Consider the following 23,653-nt stretch of genomic DNA (forward strand, 5'->3'; position numbering starts at 1 on the left):
TTCCGAGATTCCGCGATATTGTTCATTTCAATGGATAGGAATTACATGTCACGGCGATAAATTAACGAAAGGTTCACATTCATATGTTGAATAGATAAATATATTACACTCTCACTTATACAGTACACTTTTTTTTAGAAAATACATCAAACTTTTATGAATGTCATACACGATACAAAATGTTTGAAGAACACCTCAATGCGGCGTTATACATTTAAACAAGTGTTTCTCTATTATCGAAATATTCGTGTTCGAAGTTCTTGTATATTTACACTGACTGAAAAGGAAAAAAAAATTCAAAATTGATGTTTTCAAGCGTTTCTTAAAGTACCTCGCAACAGAAGGGGCGAATCGGATCTATGATTTATGTCTATATAAATGCAGCAATACGACACGAAACGGTATAATATAACTTTTATTCATTTCATTTTGAAGTGATCAGAACGAAATCAGGGTAGTAAATATTACTGTGATTGTATCACATATGTATATTATAATACGACTTTTTCCATAGTTATTTATTTTAGAAAAATACATTAAAAATGCCAGACTAACAGTCACGTTAAACACAATAGGCAGCACGTAATGCTATCAAGTATATCAACACCTTTTATGTAAATTCAATATAAAATAAACGCTACAGAATTTCTACTTTAGTTCACGCAAATGATACCCCGACAAAGTAATCTCCAATTGTAATAAAATGCCGAAATGCACATGCACGCATTGCCCATTGTGTTTACAACTAATGTAACAAAAGAAATCTTACACTCGGGGAATTAATTTAACGTAAGTGTCACAAAAGTACTATTAGTACTGCTAAGTGCCAAGTGCTCGCTGACTATATGCATTATATACCGATATGTATATAATTATTATTGTTTCATAATGTTCAAACAAAGAACGTTAATATAGATTGTATGTGGCTTTCATACCATTAACATAGGTACGTGTGTATTATTATACACATAGTGACATGTTTAACATGCAATTAATCTGAAGCTTGCACAAACAGTATTGTTGCGCTTATTACTTCCCAGTGTACACAGCCCTCTTCGCTTTTTATTCTCTATATTTATTTAACGACTCGTACTACGAATAAAAACAAAAAAATAAGAGAAGAAAGAAAAAGAAATTGAAAGGCAACATCATTTGTAAAAAGCGGATAGTCGCTGGATAGTTGATTATAATTCCTTTAAACAACTCAAGGTTTTCAAAGTACTTCAATTGTTTTGTGTAAAGGAATTACATGAAATATCAAACGGCAATTTAAAACTTTTGTGGAAGTAATAATAATTTTAAAAAGATTTTATATATGTGTATATATATATATATATATATATATATATATATATATATATATATATATATATATACTTTGTGTCTGAACAAACTGTGAAAATGGTGCACATTTACAGAAAAGAACCTTTAATCTTTTCACATACATCTCTACTTTAGAGAATGCTTAAAGATCTGACTTAAAATCAACGAAATTTGATTTCTACAACTATATAATATACAATGTAGAAAAGATTCTCCGTTTAACAAGTACTTTGATGTAAAAAGTATAGATTTTGTATATTATTTGTTGCATTCAGGATGAGAAGTTACATGATGGCTCCTTTCTGCAATATTATCACACATTTTCTTTAATCGTTTAATTTTATGTTACGATGTTGAAATATTATCTTACGGCAAATGTGTAATGATTGCAAATGAAGTTTTCACAGACATAATAAAAAAATTTGTACTACATAAACTTTTCTTTTAAAGATGTCATAATTTCATCTGTGAAACCAGTAACAAAATAAATAATAAAGTTTCTAACATATCTTTCAAACATATATAAATATAACTTCAAATCTAAACATAATTAATACCAATGATACCTCCAATACAGAAAAAACAGTTTAATATTTTGCATGTTAGGTATTTTCGAATCTATAATGGAAATACACGTCTTATAAAAAGTTTTTGCATATGAAAATTTTAAATTTACTCCATGTAATTAAAAGTAGCATGGATGTAGCTTGAATGGAAAGAAACGTAATTCTATATACCGCAGTAGAAAAAGTTAATTTTTCATATAATTTTTCTTCACACACATTGTTTCATATATTATGATATATGTGACAAACGGAGGAAACTTGCAACAATAAATTAACAAAACAAATAAAATTGCACCATTATTCGTATTTTTTTTTTTTTTTTTTTTTTTGTGAGAAACTAGCTATGTTCTGAGATTACATTTCTTTCCGTGATCCAAAAAGTAATGTGCCTCCCGTATATTGCAAGAATTCGAAAATCAATATGCGCAATTATACAAAATGTTTCACATGGTCTTTTATACGTTGCTGCGATTCAAAAGGCACATTTTAGTTCGAAAGAAATAATATTCTACTTGAACATATCTAGTTTTGCATAGCAAGGTAAAATAATATTTTCAATGAAAAAAAAAAATAGATCAACTTTCCTTCGATCTCTACATTTCATAAAAAGTCTATGTCACTTCCACTAAAACTGGAATTATGAATATCTATACCACATTATTTCATAAAAAATAGAAGAATCCCGACTATTGTAATGCATAAATCACTATACTGAAAAGAAGTTACAACTTGATCAATGTACTTGTTTTGATCAAATTTTGTTATCACATATACAAAACATTGTTAATATTAAGGGAGTCGATTCTTTTTTAACAAAAAAAAAAAAAGACAAAAACCTTTCGATTAACAGATGTTGTATCAAATGCAAAAAATAGCTATATCAAGAATATAAATTTGTCATCCATAAAATAAAATCTCATTCATATTTTGCTGTGAAAAATATTAACTTTATCTTTCTTTTTTTTTTGTTTTGTTTTTTAATGCAGAGAAAAGAGCAGTATGCTAATATTACATACTTTAATTCGTAAGCAGAAGAAATTAAAATAATAATTACGAGGAAGCCAATGTGACTGTTCCTGTTTCTTATAAGTCCGTAAATCGAACATGTGTTTACAAATGTGAGAGCTGCAGCTCGCATAACAGTCTCTTTACATTATTCTGTAGTAACTAGTGGCTTTCAAACTCTGTTCCACTTTACAAACATAAATTTAGAAAATAGGAAAAGAAACCAAAGAAATTAAAAGATCATAAAATTTTTTACATCTTCTGTCATATTAATCGCTACATCAAATACCATACTTCGAAAACCTGTCTGAAATAAATCAATTAGTCACAGCAAATAAAATAAAATGCAATGTTTCTTTTACCAGGCACAAATGGAATCTATAGTTAATTTTCCACTACATATTGTCAAATAAAGGAAAATTTTATACATATTAAATTTTCCTCGTTTTACATTTTTTCTTTTTTTTTTTTTTTGAATTTTTTAAGTATTTGAAATTGTAACACTTTGTACTTAAAACGTGAAATAGGATTCTTAATATTGATCAAGAAAAAATAGAACAAGAAAATAATCTTTTTGATTTTACAAGAAAAAGTTAATGATCACAAGAAAAATGAATTTCCCAATTTTTCCTCATAATCTCATCGATATATTAACTTTCTCATTAACGAATTGTATTAATTTGAAAACCACTTGTAAATGGTTATTCAAAAAAGAAAAAGAGAAATTCAAATCTGTATCTTAAGATACACTTAGAATCAAAATTAACATCAAACTATGATAAGATGTTACAGGTTACTGTATTTTATTTAGAAACATATTTTCAAATCTGAAAACATGAATCGTAAAAGGAAGTATAGTAAGAAAGCTAAGTATTTAAAAAAATTTTGTTTATCAGCTAAAAATCAATTGTTATGTATATATATTTATTTATATATATAATTAAGATATATATATTTATATTAGAAGCAATATATATCTTAATTATGCAAAATTTTAACAGAATATGTTAATTTTATGTATGCATAACACCTATATGTATCCGTATATTTTTATCGTGTAACCTTGTTGCAGGTTAAATAGCATTCTTTCCGAATGTATCAATAATATAATATTCTTTGCTTCATTGTGCAAACATATAAACAAAATATACTACATCCTGTCATGTTTATAAAACACTGACATTAATTTCTGTTAAATTTTAACAAATCTGCTCTCGTTTGTTTAATTTGTTTTTGTCAATGAATGTCCCCGTTATGATATTCATAACGGAACATCGATCAACCCTTCACCGGTTCTATAAATGTAATTTCAATGCGGCAGCTAACTCTCACTTCTTACATTGATTTTTCTTTATGATAGACTCCCTACTGTAGCTAGTAAAAAATTAAAACGATGCGACTTCCTGCATAACTAAATGTTAATTACTACATCGTCGTGAAGATTTCTTTAAAATCTTATATTATTTACAACTAGATTTATCATCACGTTGACAATCTCAGGAACAAATGTATTCCCGTAGTTAAAGAATTAATATTACATATACAGATGTTTTAAAGACACAGTACGTGAGAAAGTAGTAAAGTCACTTTATATTATGCTGTACCAATAGGAAAATTTTTTACGTTAGTTAAAGTAGGGATGATAAAGTTTTCTATCTATTCATTCAATAGTGTTTGAAATATTGTGTGTTGTTCTCTTTTGATTTTATTCTACAAGACCGTCAAAATGTTCTTATATGCAAACAGTAGAAATTTCACTTACTTTCAGTCATTTCTTTTTTTGTTTTTTTTTGTTGTTTTTGTTTTTTTCTTTTTTTGAAAAATTTGAACATGCTGATGCATAGAAGTTTGCACAAAAAATCATTTGCACATGTTAAAAAAACATGTTCCAGCAAATAATGGTCAGATCTAAAAAGTAAACAACGTAGTAAGACCCACTATCTTACTATTATTTTTTAGAATTATCTTCTTCGTTTGACCAATGTTTCTCCTGTTCTTGTAGTTCAAATTCCCATCGTAATTCTAATTCCCGCATATCATTTGCAATACCTGCTTCATATGTATCTTCCTAAGAACCAATTTTAAGTTTTATATAAATTTTTTGTTAATTATTTTCATACAATGTGAAAAATTTCATATACTTTTTTTAATACAATATCACAACAGCATAACTTACTTCTTCGGGCTTATAATTCTGATGGAAACTTTGAGAACTAAGTAAATTGTTCGATGATTGAATCCAAGGTACGGTACCATATGGACTCCAATTTCGTACGTCTTTTTCTTTTTCCCTGATACCAGCTTCAATCATTTGTAATTCTTGTGCTAACCTTTCTCCCGCCGTAAAAGTCGCTCCTTGTGTAGCAAGCTAAACGTATTAATTTTTACATTAATATTAGTGAATATTTAATTTGAAAATAATAATGAACCTAAAGAAATAGAACCAAATAATACCTTTAAGTCATTGATTTTTTTCTCAAGATGTTTTAATTGTTGTTTTACCTTTTGTGATTCAAGGATTAAGCTGAAATTTTTGAATTTATTAAACATTTACAATAAAATTTATCAAATTCAATGGGGAATTATTAATGAGAAACTAATTGTATGTTAAATATTAGCTTACTCTTTAGACATGCAGTCTGGTCGTGGAAATTGAGTGTGCGTTGACGTATCGGATATATTACGACCAAATGTAATGTAATTATCTCCGAAACTACTATTATTAATAGACTGTATTCCTCCATTTGCACCGACAGTAGCATAAGCTGCAATAAAATTCTGTATCTTTTACTGTTCTTTTTCTTGTTTTTAACACATTTTTTATACTTACGTTGATTACCATAATACCAAGAAGTGACAGAATTTGTAGTTGACACAGGTCGATAAGCAGATATTGTAGGAGGTGCTCCACCATCCGCATAAAAATTAGTAGATTGTACGCCATTAGAAGATCTAAACAAAAATTATATTTATTATAACTTATAAACAATATTATTTTATTTAATAAAGTCATAAAAAAATTATTACCTGATTAAGTTTTTAGATAGTTTAGAAATTGGTCCATATTTACTATTAGATGATGCATCAAATGGTACAAATTCATCATCAAATAGAATGGGATCTGCGCATCGGAAATTATTGTTACAGTTTATATTTGTCGAAGAAACCATTGGATTATTTGGCGCGTTTGTCCATATAGAGAAATTCGATGACAATGTATCTCCCTGCATCTCATAATTCTGCAAGTAAAAAAGAGCGAAATATGTTTTAAATTTTCATTGCAATGTCAACGATAAAAATATTATTGTTCAATGGTCATACTGTTTTCATTTGTGGCACTTGTTTATTAACAATCGTTTCAAGTTGATTTAATATTTCCATCCTACGTTGTAGTAACATTGCTAATGTTTTAGCAACGGTCCGCTGCTATAACATATGAGAATATTTATATACATTATATGCAGAAATATCTTAATATATACAATAAAGCTTACTAACTTACCAAAGGAATAACAAAAAACAATTATATTACCTTTTTAGTATTAGATATTCCATTTGTCATATTAGATGAAATCTGCGACGAATCCCAGATACTGACATTAGGTGCCGTATAATCGATAGGTGTATTAGGCATAATGTAATGAGAGCAATGTACGTCCATATTTTTCGTCGGTACTATAGGTAACATTCCTTGAGGTGACGGTAACATATAATTCGTTAATGACCCGATAAAATTGTTTTCATTTGTTGGATTATGATGTTGCATTGGATTAACTTTGTTCATAGAATTGAAGTCTAAAAGTAAAATATAATAATTTTTTTCTAGAACATTTCGTATTATTTATTTTATACAAGTACTTTCTCTGTATAGAACCTACTTTCTCTGTGAGTATTATCATGCGACTTTATAGAATGATAGGATGAATCATCGTTCTGTTTGAATGTCTTGTTAGATCCTGTAATCGATTTGTCTGTTTTCACATCCGAGTTATTGGATCCAGGTAAACTTGATCTGAGACTTAATTTCCGACTTTTCGATCTATATCTAATGAAACAGGATACATAAATACGAGATACATTTACTTTCTTTAGGTTCAATTTTACTTACTTATCTAGTTCCATATCACTATGCGCAAATGTACAATTAGTAGACCTAGGACAAGACCCTCTAAGTGCAAGATCTCGACACATGCTCACTTTATATTTCGGTTGACCAGGACCTACATTGTGAGTACCATCTTGTGTTTTCCGACTACCATGTTGTTGAATGAATTCTACTAATGCTGTGACTACGGTTCTAACAGCTTCTAATGCTGCTCGACACTCTGCTAACGTAGGAGGTTCAGTTTCTGTAACAAAATTAATCAACAAAATGAATAAACAAAATTGATAGGAATGATTTGTTTAGTAAAAGTTTCCAAAATTGATTATACCTGGGCTAGGATCTATTGCAGCTAGCAATTCTAACTGAGGTCTTAAACTACTTAATTGTCCAGGATCAGGAGTACGTTGAAGAGCGATAACTAACTCTTGTACACTTTGAGCAAAAGATTGTGGAGTTTGAAGTTTATCTATAATACTTTGCATGTGAGATTTATGGCTTGTATCTCCATACAATAATGCAGACCATTGATCAGGTGCTATTCTTAAACCAGCTTCAGTTGCAATTTGCACTATTTGAGCATCATGCTCCCTTCTTAACGCTTCGTACGTTCTAAATTCCTCCTTTAATTGCATCAATGAGGAATCTCCTTCTCGTTTAGATACCTAATCGAACATTTTATAATCGAACGTTTGAATGTTTCTCCTAATAACAGGCATTGAAGAATAATATTTCTTACCTTGAAACAACTTGCTCTGTATAACAATTGTACAACGTGTCCTATACTGGTTTTAGAAGCTTGCGGAAAATGCGACTCTAGACGTTGAACTACAAACATAACTAACACTTTCCTAGAAAGAGCAGATCCATCTTCCAAAGCCAATAAAACAAGTTTTAGGACTTCTTCTTGCATTGCTGATAAATAAAAGAAATGATTATTAATACGGAATATTCTTTCAAGTGACCAATAAGTGGTTACGATAAAATTGCATATTAGGAAGATGATAAATCCCAAATATAAAATCTTAGTTTCAATAATTTGTGCGTTCGAAAAATACATTCTCGTTTAACATAATGTTAAATTCGTGTTCTCAGTATTATTTACCCTAAATCAATACCAATATTTTTTTGCTCACTCAGCATTGTTTGTCTTTAAACTTAACTTCAATCATATTTACATTTTTTATACATTTTTTATACATTTACTAATTGTTAAAAATAACAGTTATTTATTACATATAGGCCTATATCTCACGCATAAATTATGAAGGTTAATATAACTTTATATTTCAAATTTCATCTTCTTAATTAGCCGACACTTTTCAGATATACATACATTATTTTATTCTTGATTACTGTTTATATTACTGTCTATACATATATTTTATAATAATATACCTGGTCCAAGAAATTGACATCCACGAGCTCTTACAGCGGCCCATAGATTGGCATTAAGTTGTTGTGGATTTTGATGTTGCAATATTAGTTCCGTAACCGATCTTTCCCCTAAACTTCTAGCTGCCCTTACCGCACGTGCTCTTCCTTCCGGCTCGACCAATTGACAACCAACTAAAGTTACCAACTTCCTTTGCATAGGTCGAGAAACAAGACCCGCACCTGTTGTTTCGTACAACACAGTTCCAGATTACAGAACATCATGCTGACCAAAACAATCATATTATTAACATTACCTGTAGCTAAAGAAGGATTTGCCTGACATGGTTTGAGATATAAAGCAAGTTCCTCAATGCAACGTTTAGCAACCAAATAATTCGCATGGTCTTCAGGTGGTAGCAGTTTTTGATAAGCTGTTGTGACATTCGTTGGAACAGAATTTCCCACTAACTGCAATAGAGCTTCATTTACTGGTAATCTTTCTATCTCCGTATTAATAATACTCTGAAATGTGTTAAACAACAAATAAATTACGGTCCGCTAGAGGAGATAATCTCACATAAACTCGGAACAAAATCATACATACCTGATCAAAGGGACATTGTTTACGATGTAAGTTTGCAAGGCACGTACGACATATGGTATGACCACATCCTAAGGATATTGGGCCACGTATGGCCACATCGAAGTCATGACAGCAAACTGGACAAGAAAGAAATTCAGTCCACTGTGGTGCCTGTATTGGCATTCTGCAACAAAGTCATACTGAAATACTCCTTTCGCCCTTTGATTTCCACGACACCCCACAAACATCATTATTCCTTCGATACCATTGAAATCAAGATCTTTCAGCATCAACAACTCAAAGATCTATTTTAGACTCTATCTACATTATACTCGTTTACGTTCGTTCAATGCAAGGAATTCGTCGAGTTTACGTACTGCGCTTTGACGAAATGCATCTTGCGATAAATAATCAACCGATTTCGGCAGACGTGCAGCGAGAAACGTGTCTGGCAAGCAGTTCAGCCAAGTGTGATCTATTCGTGAGATTTTCGTTTGACTGGTTCGCGAAACGGTGAGAAGCTCAGCCTCGATCGCGAGACATTCGTCTAATATGGAACATACGTAAATCTCGTCGAGACAACAACAACGATTTGCTTATCAATTGTTTTCTACGCGATGATCATTATCTCGTTTGCCTTCGATATCTCTCCAGAGCACGTTCGATCGACGTTTTCTCTCAGGGGAGAAATGCTGCGAAGGAGCAATATTTCTTCGAAACTTAGCACGTCCTGATCACGCAGTCGAATCGAGAAATTTTTGTGTTGCTGTCGCGCTCGTGTTCGTCGAACGTCTGCTCTATATAGAGTAAAAAAAGAAAACAAAAAAAAAAGAAGACGACATCCGCTTTCGCCACGAGGAAATATGTCGATGCGACGTGATTGTTTTTTTTCTCTGTTTTCCTTCTTTTTTTTTTCTCTTTCGAAAGTAACGAACAATGGAACGGAAACTCACCTCGTTATTGCCCTCACAAAACATCACAATTCAACTACTCGGTCTCTTCGCGCAGAGTTCCGCCATCGGAAGCAAGAACAGATGAATCACAAATCGCAAGATGAGCTCAGCACGGTACTCTTGCGTGCTTTTTTACCTCGCTAGAACCCCATGACGAAAACAATCTAGAAAATTTCATCTTCCAGCTCCTCACGATAGAGAGCGCTGCAAATAGTCAACTATATAATACCAAGTTCTCAACGTTCCCGCGGATTAAGATTTAAATTACACGCGCGCACATCCGATTATTATACGTTTATTTTTTACAGCCAATACCTCAATGTACTTTCAATCTTATACGTTCTCCATTACTTTGTATATTTCATACGATTATCATAAAAAATAACACATTCTTCGATATGTACAAAAAGACTCGAAATTCGATATTTCAGTAATTCATTTTTATTCACGAAAATTTCGATGGATCTCCTAATCCAAAAGATAAACGAAGTGTGTAAATCACTGATTGGTTACTGACGTTAGTTTTTGTAATTAAAGTCAGTTCATCAGTGATGCTATGTTCGTTTGTTTCCGGTGATCGCAATCGAGTTTCGTATCTGGCAAAAATTACGGAACACACGATTTGTTTCTCTCGGTTCGCCGTCGCGAGATATATTAATAACTGACAGTACCTAGTCCCTAGATACGAAGTACGGTGGACATGCATTCCCCTCGCCCAAGATTCGTATGATTTTTAACGTATCGAACGAGACACGACCGCAGCTGTTCGTCTGAATCACCGAAACAAACTGTTTTACAGTGCCGATACGTTGACAAGGTAAATTCTAATTGAACATGATACCACAGAGAGATGAACCCCTATTCTCCGATATTGCGCTTCGTATGTTGATGAACACGGTCTCGCATCCGATCGAGTACGCGAAAGTTCTAATACAGGTAAAGACATGTACAGTGACACGATGTTTGATGGAAGCTCATATAATTTTTATTTATGACACAACAGATCGGATATGAACCGATTCCACCACGACCGACAACTACTTTATTCGGACAACCGGCTTTAGCTTTGCCTAATGTTTTTCAGTATGGTATGCAGTTTTACCTTCTATAAGTGTTAATTTAATCTGGAAGATTTTGATATCATTTGAAGTCATTCTGATTGATTACTTTGCAGTTAGATACATTAAGAACGTAGACGGATTTACTGGGTGCTATCGTGGTCTTGTCCCAAAATTATGTGCCTATACTGTGAGTGCTGTAGCTTTCGAAAAGACATCTAAATGTATTAAATTTAAGGATGAACCAAGCAAAGAGATCTATGATGGTGATCTAGAAGAAAGGTAAATGTATAACACATGTATGTATAAAGTTTGAAAATGAGAGTTGCAAAGATATGTACATTATCTTTTTTTTTGTTTTTGTAGTCAGAAGTATAAAAAATGTATATACGAATTCATACGAGACCTGATTAGTAGAATGATTGGTATTATAGTTAGCCATCCATTGGATGTTATCGCACTGAGGATGATGGCACAGTTTGTTGGTGGAGAAACAAAATACAAGTATTTAAATATTACAATATGGAAAATACAGATATATGTATAGAATATATATAGATACCATATAACACAAAATATATATGATGTAGTTTCTTCTCAATTATAGATGATATTTTTATAGTTATTTTCTTTGTTTCATGAATTAATAGTGGATTATTTAGATCGATTGTGGAAGTGTACAAAGAGAATGGAATCATGGGATATTATGCAGGATTATTGCCTCGCCTCATTGGAAATGCTGCTGTACTAATGCTAGTCAGTTCATGTACTTATGCTATTGATAAGTACATTATAAGCGATCGCGAATTGAAACCTTATGCAGTTTCCACAATAAGAGTAAGTAAATTAATTATTTAATTAATTAAATAATTAATTAAAGCACGTGTATCATCATAAATATTATAACTTATTCTTTACAGTTCATAGCGACAACAATTACATATCCATTTTTAGTGGTATCACATTGCATGGCAGTTAATAATTGCGGGTAAGTTGATTTCAAATAATGATAATTTTTCATTTGAAACTTTTGCAAGTATTAAAATAAATACTGATTTAATAAATTTTATTCATTAAGGTTAATTGCTGGTCTTCCCCCACAAATGCCAATTTACAATAGCTGGTTAGATTGCTGGTCCCATCTTTCAACTACCAATCAATTAAAAAGAGGGAACAGCCTTTTATGGCGTTATTATACAGGGCCGCAAGTGATAATTAATGGAAAACCAATACCTATTAACAAATACAATTTCCACTTACAAAGCACAACATAGTAATAAAATATTGCATTTACTTGTATTTGAAAAACCAATAGTAAAATCACTTCTGTGCTATATACTTTTTTTTTTTTAATTTACTATTATAGTACGTTGTTGCATTTATATATTCCTTAGAATTGATCCTACTTGTTATTATATCAAATATTAATTAAAGACATTTTTCTTTGGTATATATATTTTATCAAAAAATCTATAATCCATATTGAAGACTGAACAAAACACAAGTATTTGGTACATATACAAGTATTAATACAAGTAATAACATTAATGAACACAGTTACTATTATTATTATTAATTTAATAAATAATATTTCCTTTGATCTGCATAATTACATATAGATTACCATTTAAATAAAATGACTTCTTTCTCTTAAGATAGATCATGAAATAGAAGTAGTTACCCTAAATAATTTTTTTTATATTTGTATTGCATTCGACAATAATTGCTCAACTAATATTTAATTATATGATGTGTTTCATGTATAAAATGTATAAATTGATATTATACCATTTTGAAATTCTAATCTTATATAGAGTAACTATCTTCTAGAAGAGATGAGCTTTTATAGAATTTGTACAGATATGAAAACAAATAAGTATAATAAAAAATTAAGTTATGCAAACAATATTCATTCTATACAGATTTTCATTTGTTGCAGACTTGCAAATATAAATATGTTTCCTACAATAGTTATTCTATAGTTTTTTATATAAAATTGGAAATTAAAAGGAATTTTCGATAAAAAGTAAAATTCCTAAAAATAAAAAAAAAATTCGATGTGCGATTTTTATTATTTATTATTTTGTTAATTTTAATCAATTTACAACATGATTATGTCATTAAGCATCAAGAAGTTTACATATTGCATTATCGAGTTGTATTTCTCTTCTTAAACATCCTATAAATACTATATTGAAATCTATATTATATGGTGTTTTCCCAATTTTTGTATAAAAAAAATATCGACTCGAAGTACAATTTTAAATACACGTGTGTCATTGGATATTATATTTGAACTTTAATTTGTCTATGCAATGCATATGAATGTGAATATTGAACAAAATCATGAATACATTTTTTTAACATATATCGTTTCATTTTAAGTTTTGTTTAAGTAAAAAGATCTTGTACTTAAACTTTTTTTGTAAGCAATAAAGACATTTTTATCATAATAGTTATTCACTCATGTTCCAGTCTACAAGATATTGCTCCAACGGTAGAAGAAACATCAGCTACTGAGTTTAATATATAATGTTATATTTATAATCTCTAGACATTATAATATCCTTGTTTCAGATTTCTACTCTAATTCCTTTATATTAAATATCATTTTTGGTTTAAACCTATTATTTTTATTATTATACATTTATTTCAAATAAAGTTATACTCTACTTCATTGTTATATAAATCTGTTTGAATATTAAAATGACCTAAAATATTTTAACGAATACATCCATAAAAAAATAAATCTTAAAAAATTAATTTGGTCAATCTAAAATGATCTTACATTACGTATAAAGTTTTACTAAGCAAAATATTAAATTTACACAATTTATTGACGTTATGTATTTCTTATATGAAATAATAAAGGAGATTTGTGACGTTTTTCACTCGGCGAGTGTATTCATTACATATTTTTAACTTAATGTACAAGAATATTCGTGAATAAATATGGCAATCCAAATATAAGTAAGCCTAAAAATTGACGACGAATTATACCCCTTAATTTTACTAAGTCAAAGGAATACATTTCCTCAAGGTAAATTTACGTACATAACTTTACTTTATTTTTTTTTTTAGTTTATCGCTATATCTCTTTTCTGTATCTATACAATTCCATGTCTTTCAATAATTTATATATAAGGTAATCGATCTATTTTATTTTAATTTTTCTGAAAATTTAATGTCATGCAACCACAGGTATCACTATAGAACTGTACATTATTTGGTTGATCTTTTTTTTTTTACAGTGTAATAAAGATTCGAACCATTAACATTTAATATTTATTTAACAAATATTATCTTATGCTATTAGATATAACAATATCTCAAGATTGCTATCAGGTTTACATTGTATAATTAATAAGTTTCAAACTGTATATACATCGAAGAATACTGTTTGTCCAGGAATGTTTTAAAAAACCAATTAAGTATGAAGCATGTTTCTCGATTGTAATCACCGTAATCTAAAATACGTCTTTGTACATTTAACATAATAAATATGCAATATATTAGTGGACTGTTCAGTATTCACATTCCTTGGCGAGAGTTTTCACAAATGTCTTGCAAGTTTTCCCATTCAGGAATCTATCTTAAATATTGCGTAATAAAAGATTCTCTCTTTTTCTTCTTTAAATACTACGTATATACAACAATACATATTGATCGGTATAAAAAAAAGAATGGAACTTAAAATAAATAAAATACTAACATTATTGTGGCAGTATAGTACTTAACTCATTAATAGAATGTAATTCCTTTGAAAAGATATGATCATTATCTTATGATAATCTATTAATTAAAATTTTATTGTTTTCATGATATTGTTGAAGTCGTATAAATTATATATTTCATCAACTTATAATTGTTCCCAAAATAATTAATTAACAATAATCTAAACTATACATTTTAATTATCTTAGAATAATTCATAATATAAAAATCCTAATTTATTAACAATCTGACAATATTAGTCGATCTTTATACTAAACAATTTTAAATATTTTGACACATAAAACAAGTTTTTGCTATTCAATTTTATCGCCGAATAATATACTACGTTTTGCGTGGAAAAAATTCTAAAGTAACATCCTTTTTAATGTTCATTCATTTCTATTTGTGGCTGCTAAAAGAGTAAATATCCGTTAATATAAACATTTTCTCTTTATCCGTATTGTAGAGGATACTTGTAATGCAAAATTATTTGCTCGTTGAATATTTCTAGAGTATGGAACTTTATGTATACTCTTTTCATAATGTATGCGATAGTTCTAGAAATTTAGTTAGAGAAATGTACAAAATACTGAAAATATAATAATCATTATTCAAGGGAGTTTATATGTTCGTAGTAACAAAAATATCTTTCTTTTTTTTTTAGTATTACATTTACTATGGAAAATTGACTCATACTTTTATACATATGTATAATGGCCAATTTTTTATTATACTCCAAACTATCTTGTATATCCTGTTCGTCAGGGAGAGGAAGAGAAAGGGAGGGGGGAAGGGAGAATTTAAAACCATATTTTAGAAATTACCTACACATTATGCTAAAAGTTTACGTACCTATTCGTTATGTTGTCGTAATATCTTATATTCGTACTAATATTCATACAACAGTTCGACATTTTTTTTCAAATATCTACTGTTACAAATAGCGTTAGCATATAATTCGTTATCATTCTGCATAAAGTTCCATCATCTCATTATTCTTTAAAGTATAACTTGATGTATGACAAGTATTATGCAGTTATTTTTAGAATTATTCGACAAGTTATATAGATATAATTTCATTATTTAAAATATCGTTGATCATTCGATTAGGAATAATATATATATTATATATATACTGGAAATAATAATTTTCTATTATACATTTTTTAAATAATTCGTGTTTGACTATAAACGTAAATTAGGCCATCGCAACAGTGCAATAAGTTTCGTTCGATACGAATGGTTACAATTAATCGTAATTAGTGCACACAGATTTCTACCTGAATAAAGACATTTACTTCGAGTCTTTTAGCTTGCCTTAAAAAAAATAAAAAAAAGAAAAAAAAGGAATATGTATATGCACAACATTTTAACATTTATTATTTATCTCACATTTCTATTGTAATAACCATTTGTTTTCACTATCATCTCTCTATGTATGTTACTTACAATGTAGATATAGATAAAGCAAATGTCAAAATTTTTGTTTATCTAAATCTTCGTTCAATTTGCTCATTGCAATCGTTTACTGTGTTATGAAGTACAATCAAATCGATAGATTGATTATTTCAAGTCTAATTCGACTTCTGGACTCTCTAATGAAAAAGGTTTCAGATTTTCCACTATCGGTGTCTGATCAGGGTCAACTCGTATGCGGATTCTATTTGTTTCTAAAGACCGCGGAAGTGTACGTGGAAGATCATCTTTGTATGAGCCAGACATTGGCGATGTATATGGTACATAAATTCGTACAATATCTGGACTTGGTTGATGAGGCGTTGCCCTGGGTGTGGGTAAACCACCACTGCCAGAGCTGGCATTAGAAATGTTACTTTGAGTATCAAGACTATTATCTAACGCTTGAGACCGTGTTGCCGAACTAAATACAGAAAGGTCAGCTGTCGAGGTAACAGATGTATCTGCCAATGATCGGCGTGAGCCATTGGGAGAGGCCCCATCATCAAGACTTGGATCAAATGAGAATTTGCTTCCTGCACATATATGTAATTTTTATTATACTCCAACAGGATATCTGAACAAACGTGTTTTGGCAAAATACTTTCGCATAGTAAGTGTAATACATTTGATTTAAAATTCGTTTCCAATAACTCGTCATAATTTCTTTTTACAAATGAAGTATTAATCAATTAAGTGAAATATGAATTAAATATAATTTCCGTTATATTTCCGTTGTGTAACAAGATACTGGTATTCAGCGCTTTTCTTTTTTTGTATGAAATTTCCTGAGCATTTTAAAATAATCACAGTCTATTATTTCTTACTTTTTATTTCATAAAAAAAAATTATCAATGAGAATTCTTGATACAATCTTAAAGGCAAGTATAGTTTCATCATTCTAAATGATGTATATATATATATATGTGTGTGTGTGTGTATAAAAAAATTTACTTACAATAATATAGCAATAATTATAATACTTCAAAATATGGTCTATATAATATTTTTGCAAAATTCTATTTATGTATACGTGTATGTATCTATATATGTAATTGAGCATTATTATAATAGTTTTTTTAATCTCAGAACTTAATCTTTGAAAAGTATCTTATAATCTAGTGTTATATATAACCATTATATCAATCTCATCTATATCTGTATTATCTTTATCCTCGTCCTTAATAATACTCTTTTGTTTAGAATATAGAAGGCAAGTATCTGTGTTACCGTGTACTATTTTTTCACTATATCGTAACTCACCGCCAAGACCACAACTGGTTTGTTCAACGGGTGTTGTACTTTCTCTACCATCATCAGCGAGTACTAGGTCTCTACGTTGTGTTATAGATTCTCGCATTACGTGTTGTGCTTCGCTAAATTCTTCGCTGCGTCTTCCAACCTGAATCACGTTAAAATGCGCATTAAACACAAGATCATTCCAGTTATTTATTTTTAGAAGTATAAATTACCTTGCTTGCAAAAGTAGGTTCCTTAAATGTACCAAATGGAAATCGTGGCAATTCGTGTGGCAAGGGAGGGCCAGGATAATCCAACTTAGCACGTTTTAATTCTTCCATACTACGTTCCATAGTACTTATTACTGTATCATCGTCAAAACAGAAATCTTTTTCTAATTTAATTTGTAAATAATTACAAAATTCATCTAAACTTTCCATCGGCATGAGAAAACGTTTATGCATTTTCATGACTGTGTACGCCATAGCAGGTAAAATACGATCTCCGTCTAATAAAAATATATCCCAAATTCGAAGACCAAGGCTAACAGGTGTCTGTTATAAATTGTATTTAAATACGATATGTATGTAGAATAAATTTCCATTTTAACCATTTAAAAAAAAAAAACTGCAAAATATTCTTACCCTCTCTTGAAACACAACAAAAAACCATTTTAGCGCATAAAGAATAGAATCGCAACCGCACTTATCGAGTTTCCTTTTCAACTTTGGTAAGAATTTATTCATAATTTTATCATGATGTTCTATAAAACGGTTTAATTTTGGAAATCCATCAACATAAAATCCTACAAACACATATATATGTATTTAATATTGAACTAAAATATTTTTTAATATTGTATTTTGCGAGACAATCTCAGACCATGCATTGTATATTTCTTATCAGCAAGTAACACAGAAAGACCCCAAAATGCGTCTTCTTCATCCATATATAACAAAAGTAATCCAGCTAATACAGACATTCCTTGACAATAACCCACTTCCATATTATACATGCTGTATGCAGCCAATACATAAAACATAGATCGTTGTTTTATGCTATACCTTTCTCTGTTGAAAATAATCAACGATTTAACACGATTTTCAATAATCATCACGATCATGATTTTTATCGTGATATACATTATACATACCTATAATTGATATGATCTCTATATTGTCTAGCAACATCAGCATCGATCTGTCTTATTTCCGTAGACCACTGGCGCGCAAGTTGTAACATCTCTTCATATTTGCCAGCTTGTTCTCTCTTTAAATTTTTAATACCCAACAACAATGCCCAGACTTGACCACGAAATCTATTAGGAATGCCTTTGTATACTCTGCGCCGTAATTTCTCCTTAGTCGAAGAGCTGTCCCACTGTTTGGTCATTTTCTCCCATTTCTTCAATCTTTCCATTTCCACCCGGTGAGTCTTGATCTCGTTAGGATCTGGTTTCTGTGGCAAACGTTTGTCACTGAAATTAAAGGCCAAATATTAATAAAAACATAACAGTAGTACTACCACAATAATTGTCACGACAGTTACTGTATGAATCCATATCTGTCCGTGGTATGATACACTTCAAAAGTAGGATCTTCCCAAGGATCGATCTCTGCTCCATTTTCTCTACCACGGTCGTAGCAGCTAAATATTCTATCTCGCTCTACAGCAGACCGCTTCAACAATTCTTCCTCATTCATCCCCCGTTAGAATTCTCAACCAGACTCTTACAAACATGCCGTCTTGTTAGGAGAATTCTATTCACCTTGGGCTGTTATCTGTAATAAAAATGAACACCACAGTTAGTAAATTATCATTTTATAAAATAAACAAACAAACTTTTTCTCATCTTATAAATAATCTTAGTAACTTCTAAAAATTTCCTTGCATATTGATACATATATACATATATGTATATATATATAACTTAAAAATATAATATAACTACAGTTGCATACAGAAACACACTATCGATAAAGTTGAATTGTAAAACGACCGCAATTTCGATCTCACGGAGGAAAGTATATCGTGTGTATTTTTGGTCAGCGTTAATACAGATAATATAAGATTTCTTTTACGTGTGCGCGAGCAGACGGGCCGCGATTTTATTTTACAATTGGACGTTCCTGAGCTTACGTGCTACATATTGACAAGAAACAGGTTATATACATGGGGAGCGAACGATACTTGCAAACAAAATCGATCTAAAACTTACCGCTAATAAATCGACCGTGTTAGTAGAAACGTTGCATTCTCAAAAGTCGACTAGTTTTCTTCGTTTCATATTACACACGCGTGCGAGATCATTTTTTTCTCCCGGACGTCACTCGCTCAACAAAACTACCGTACATACATACCAGTACATGCAACTTCAAGCCGGATTTGGATGTTTCCACTCTCTCTTGCGAGCAAGTATTGCCAACTGACTCACCGCAAAAATACAACCGTATTTGCGAATTACGTCGGAAGTATGTTCGATTGATTTGCAAAATAGCTCTTGTTTCTTTTTTGCTATATTTTTTATTGAAACAAAAGTATACTCTAAATGAGAAGCTTGCTTCGGAGTTTTAAAATCTGAATGGACCTTTTTAAATTAAACAGCTTTGTATTAATGTTCATGCTCGTTGTATTTATTTATATCCATTATGTCTCGTCGACTCGTTATCAGATTTGTAAAAAAAAAAAAACGAAATTGCAATATAATCGCAAATTGTGAACCTCGCAACGATCGATTTATTTTTGTTTATTTATTGTATGAATTTTGTTAGATTTGGAACTCGACTTTTGGAACTACTTGCGATAGATAATAGAATGCTTGTTTGAAGCAAACATCAGAATATGATTAAATGTTTCGAATAAACAGCCAAATTACAAATTGAAGTTTGTGGTCGTTTAACCTTCATAAGAAAGAGAAAAACGGAAGAATTCGATATAAGTACAAGCTCAACGTAAATTATAATTTATTTCGCTTCGACCGTTGTGTAATCTATCATTAATATCATATTAATAAATAATAAACTCAAGTTACAGAAAATCGATGTATTGATGAGGTTACTGCATCATCAAACCACAATTCGTTCTTGTTAATACTACAAACATCAAATATCATTGAATAATACTAAATAAAAGTGGTATTTTTAAACACGCGTAACGAAAATTAATCTTCATTGATGCTTTATTGATACATTGGTACAAAAATAAATTCTAACTCCTTAATAATATGAAATTACGGGGATAAGATATTCAGAAACGTTAACGTTGTCGATGACTAAAGTGTAAGTGTAAGGATTTTTATATTGAAACAAGTACGTATGTGATTCAGAGAGAAAAATATCAATTCTCTTTCTTACGTGTGTTTTGCAATAATATTCATTGGAGCAGAGATTCTTTAATGTACATATTGCTATAGATTTGTCTTAAGTAATGTCTCATTAAGTAATGTTTGACAATCGCTAGTATTAAAAGAATCAATGATAGTTTTTATAAACCGACGTTGTTGCGCCTCGAACAAAAAGCAATTGTGGCCCTGAAAAGGGCCATTTTGTCAATGTGATGTGAGGCCTAAGCCTTTTTTTCTGTTTTCTTTGGCAGAAGCACAGCCTGGATGTTGGGAAGGACGCCACCCTGCGCAATGGTAACGCCAGATAGAAGCTTGTTCAACTCTTCATCATTACGGATGGCAAGCTGCAAATGTCTCGGAATGATTCTTGTCTTTTTGTTGTCCCGTGCAGCATTTCCCGCCAATTCGAGAACTTCAGCGGCCAAATACTCCATAACAGCGGCCAGGTACACCGGAGCCCCAGCGCCGACTCTCTCTGCGTAATTCCCTTTTCTCAAAAGTCTGTGAATACGACCGACCGGAAACTGTAATCCAGCTCTGTTCGAGCGAGACTTCGCCTTAGCTTTCGCTTTGCCACCCTTGCCACGGCCAGACATTTTCTTCCAACGATACGCTCGGATATAAACAAAACTTTACACAACACGGTGCAACAACTGCCCGTTTTCACCCAGCAGATAACTATTTATAGCCGTGGCAGGAGCTGGTGTTCGACCAATCGCCGACGAGAAGCGTTGCGATTGGTGGAGAGAAACAGATGTTTCGTCTAACTGCTTCATGCTCTCTCTCTCTAGCTTTCTCTTTCTCTTTTTTTCCTTTCTGCTTTTTTTCTTTCAGTATATGTACAATAATTAATTCTACAGTATTGTTATGTTATATTCTATTATGCCTCAAAATGGAAAATTTATATGTGCAATATGTAAATATATAATTGTATTTTGCACAGAGTACAATAATTCATAATTTTATTTATATATTTTATTATTTAAATATTGTATTATATTCTATTTCTCCAAAATGGAAAATTTATACACGATATATAAATTATATTATAATTATTATTTTTAGTGTGCAATTTTTCAAATTTGTGAAAAATTTCGTTTAGTGTACAATAAATTTTCATAATTTTACTTAGGCATGTTTTGACAATTCATTGATACAATTATTGATAGGTTTACAATAGTTTGTATATCACGTGATGAATATAATCGTCTTATTTTACTTACGATCTACTCAAATATATTACTCAGAAAATTGCTAACAATAGGTTTGCTCAAAATTCTTTAAAGGTAAATTTCCAAATGTACATCCTACATTCAGAGACTGAAAACCGAAATATTTTGAGGTTTAGGTATTATACCGGTAAACTGAAACCGAAATATTGTGTATACCGGTATTTGGAAAATCGGTTTTAATACCGGTGTGGTACCGCTTTCCTGACGAAAGCACATTTTTCATTTTCTACGTACAGTGACTCTTATTAATATTCGGACATCATACTATTCAAAATATTATTGTGGATTTCGATTGTTTATAATAGTAAATTTGGATTAATTTTTTAATAATATAATAGAACATTCATTATAGTTCATAATAACATAAATTTCATTTATTTATTGCACATTTTTCCGCTGTTGGGAAAACTCGGTTCCCATCTCGGACATCGCTAATTGGCCGAGTCGTTTTTGGATTTTAACCGATTAGGTTTTTTCATGAAATTGCGTCGCCTACTCCTTGCGTTCGTAACGCGCTTTTTCCGAAAGTGGGACTGCAATTTCGCGATTTTCCTAATTTATGGCGGTGTAGCAGAGTTTTCTCTCCAAGTATTTTCCAAACGTAGGTCTGGGTTGGCCCTTGGAAACCTAGGGTTTATGATGCTTCACGGAAATGCTATTGTGGCCGATAATATAAATAAAATAAAATAAAAAAGCTAATAAAAATAAACAAAGTGTACGTGTATAAGCGTCGTCAAATTTACTATCGGCAGCTTTATGAAAACATTTAATCATTGTCTCCTTTTCCTTTTCTAATATATTAATATTTTATTTACCGGTATTATACCGAAACACATCTACCGACTTAACATCGTTATACCGGTATTCGTACTATTTCGGTTTCATCAAACCGAAATCGAATAGTAACCTAAAAATACCGGTATTTTACCGGTATCCGTAATACCGATTCAGTCTCTGTCTACATTTTCTTTCCATTTCTTCTCTTTTTTTCACATTCTCAATAGTATTATTCGTACTTTTGACAATTACTATACCTCTTGAATATCTTCAATGTAGTTTTATGATTAACCTTGCAAATATTGGAAAAGAAATCGTTGAAAAATCATTAAAATGATTCAACTCTGTTTAAGAGTAGAAAATTTAACGAGTTTATTTATGATATATTTATGTGTATACGTAGGTACATATACAAATGGTGAATCATTTCTATTTTAGTTTGAATTTTTAAATTTACTTAAACAGTAAAATTATACGAATGATGGAAAACAGTTTACTGATCATTGATTAAATTATAAAAGAAACGAAATTTTTAGAATAATTCTATACATAGAAATTTTTACTTCAAATTTCTTGTTTTCCTTGGTTGTCTGTTCTATGACAACAGATAGTTTGAACACGCAATGATAGGATACTTGCAATATAAATAACTATCGCGCTTCAAGAGATATAAAATATACATATGTGTACGCATTTGATATTGTAATAAAGAAGAATTCTTTACAATAAAAAATTTGTACAAAAAGAAACAAGATGAATTATATTTGTATATGTAAAAATACAGAATATGATGATAAATAAATGTATCAGCAGACCAAATTTTCTTGTAAAATTATGAATTTTCGTGTGGATTTATATGAATTTGTAAAAAACATGATCATCTATTTTATTTTTTCCGTTTCTTAAAAGAGTTACGCAGAATTTTTA

The 23,653-nt window shown here is 30.5% G+C and overlaps 4 protein-coding genes across 6 annotated transcripts; 1 reads left to right on the plus strand and 3 right to left on the minus strand.

Moving 5' to 3' along the window:
- Positions 1–82: 82 nt before the first annotated feature.
- Positions 83–10,080, minus strand: LOC122536833 (roquin-1). 2 transcript variants are annotated; one of them, XM_043669535.1, is made up of 16 exons: positions 9,910–10,080; positions 8,978–9,140; positions 8,688–8,895; positions 8,395–8,613; positions 7,736–7,911; positions 7,328–7,661; positions 7,003–7,243; positions 6,773–6,939; positions 6,427–6,689; positions 6,216–6,317; positions 5,922–6,133; positions 5,725–5,846; positions 5,518–5,659; positions 5,349–5,418; positions 5,071–5,262; positions 83–4,962 (listed from the first exon to the last, which is right to left on the minus strand). In XM_043669535.1, the coding sequence occupies exons 2-16, from the start codon at positions 9,137–9,139 to the stop codon at positions 4,843–4,845; spliced, it is 2,730 nt and encodes a 909-aa protein (XP_043525470.1). In that variant the 5' UTR covers position 9,140; positions 9,910–10,080; the 3' UTR covers positions 83–4,842. The 2 variants fall into 2 exon arrangements, with proteins under 2 accessions (XP_043525470.1, XP_043525469.1); XM_043669534.1 differs by having other exon boundaries at positions 6,216–6,320; positions 9,910–10,079.
- A 375-nt stretch (positions 10,081–10,455) lies between these two features.
- On the plus strand, positions 10,456–12,417 carry LOC122536836 (mitochondrial carrier homolog 2-like). Its single transcript, XM_043669545.1, has 7 exons — positions 10,456–10,845; positions 10,913–10,997; positions 11,084–11,249; positions 11,334–11,471; positions 11,618–11,804; positions 11,888–11,955; positions 12,046–12,417. Exons 1-7 carry the CDS (start codon positions 10,744–10,746, stop codon positions 12,239–12,241), a joined length of 942 nt encoding a protein of 313 aa, XP_043525480.1. The 5' UTR covers positions 10,456–10,743; the 3' UTR covers positions 12,242–12,417.
- Positions 12,418–14,031: 1,614 nt separating this feature from the next.
- LOC122536834 (USP6 N-terminal-like protein) lies at positions 14,032–19,825 on the minus strand. 2 transcript variants are annotated; one of them, XM_043669536.1, is made up of 8 exons: positions 19,593–19,825; positions 18,923–19,155; positions 18,528–18,851; positions 18,257–18,444; positions 18,019–18,179; positions 17,608–17,928; positions 17,399–17,537; positions 14,032–16,671 (listed from the first exon to the last, which is right to left on the minus strand). In XM_043669536.1, exons 2-8 carry the CDS (start codon positions 19,075–19,077, stop codon positions 16,244–16,246), a joined length of 1,716 nt encoding a protein of 571 aa, XP_043525471.1. In that variant the 5' UTR covers positions 19,078–19,155; positions 19,593–19,825; the 3' UTR covers positions 14,032–16,243. The 2 variants fall into 2 exon arrangements, with proteins under 2 accessions (XP_043525471.1, XP_043525472.1); XM_043669537.1 differs by lacking the exon at positions 19,593–19,825 and adding an exon at positions 19,336–19,490.
- Positions 19,826–20,529: 704 nt separating this feature from the next.
- LOC122536837 (histone H2A-like) lies at positions 20,530–21,393 on the minus strand. Its single transcript, XM_043669546.1, has one exon. It carries the CDS (start codon positions 21,311–21,313, stop codon positions 20,939–20,941), a length of 375 nt encoding a protein of 124 aa, XP_043525481.1. The 5' UTR covers positions 21,314–21,393; the 3' UTR covers positions 20,530–20,938.
- Positions 21,394–23,653: the final 2,260 nt, after the last annotated feature.

Source organism: Frieseomelitta varia, unplaced genomic scaffold (genome assembly GCF_011392965.1).
Source record: "Frieseomelitta varia isolate USP_RPSP 00005682 unplaced genomic scaffold, Fvar_1.2 scaffold_873, whole genome shotgun sequence".
Taxonomy (NCBI): Eukaryota; Metazoa; Arthropoda; class Insecta; order Hymenoptera; family Apidae; genus Frieseomelitta; species Frieseomelitta varia.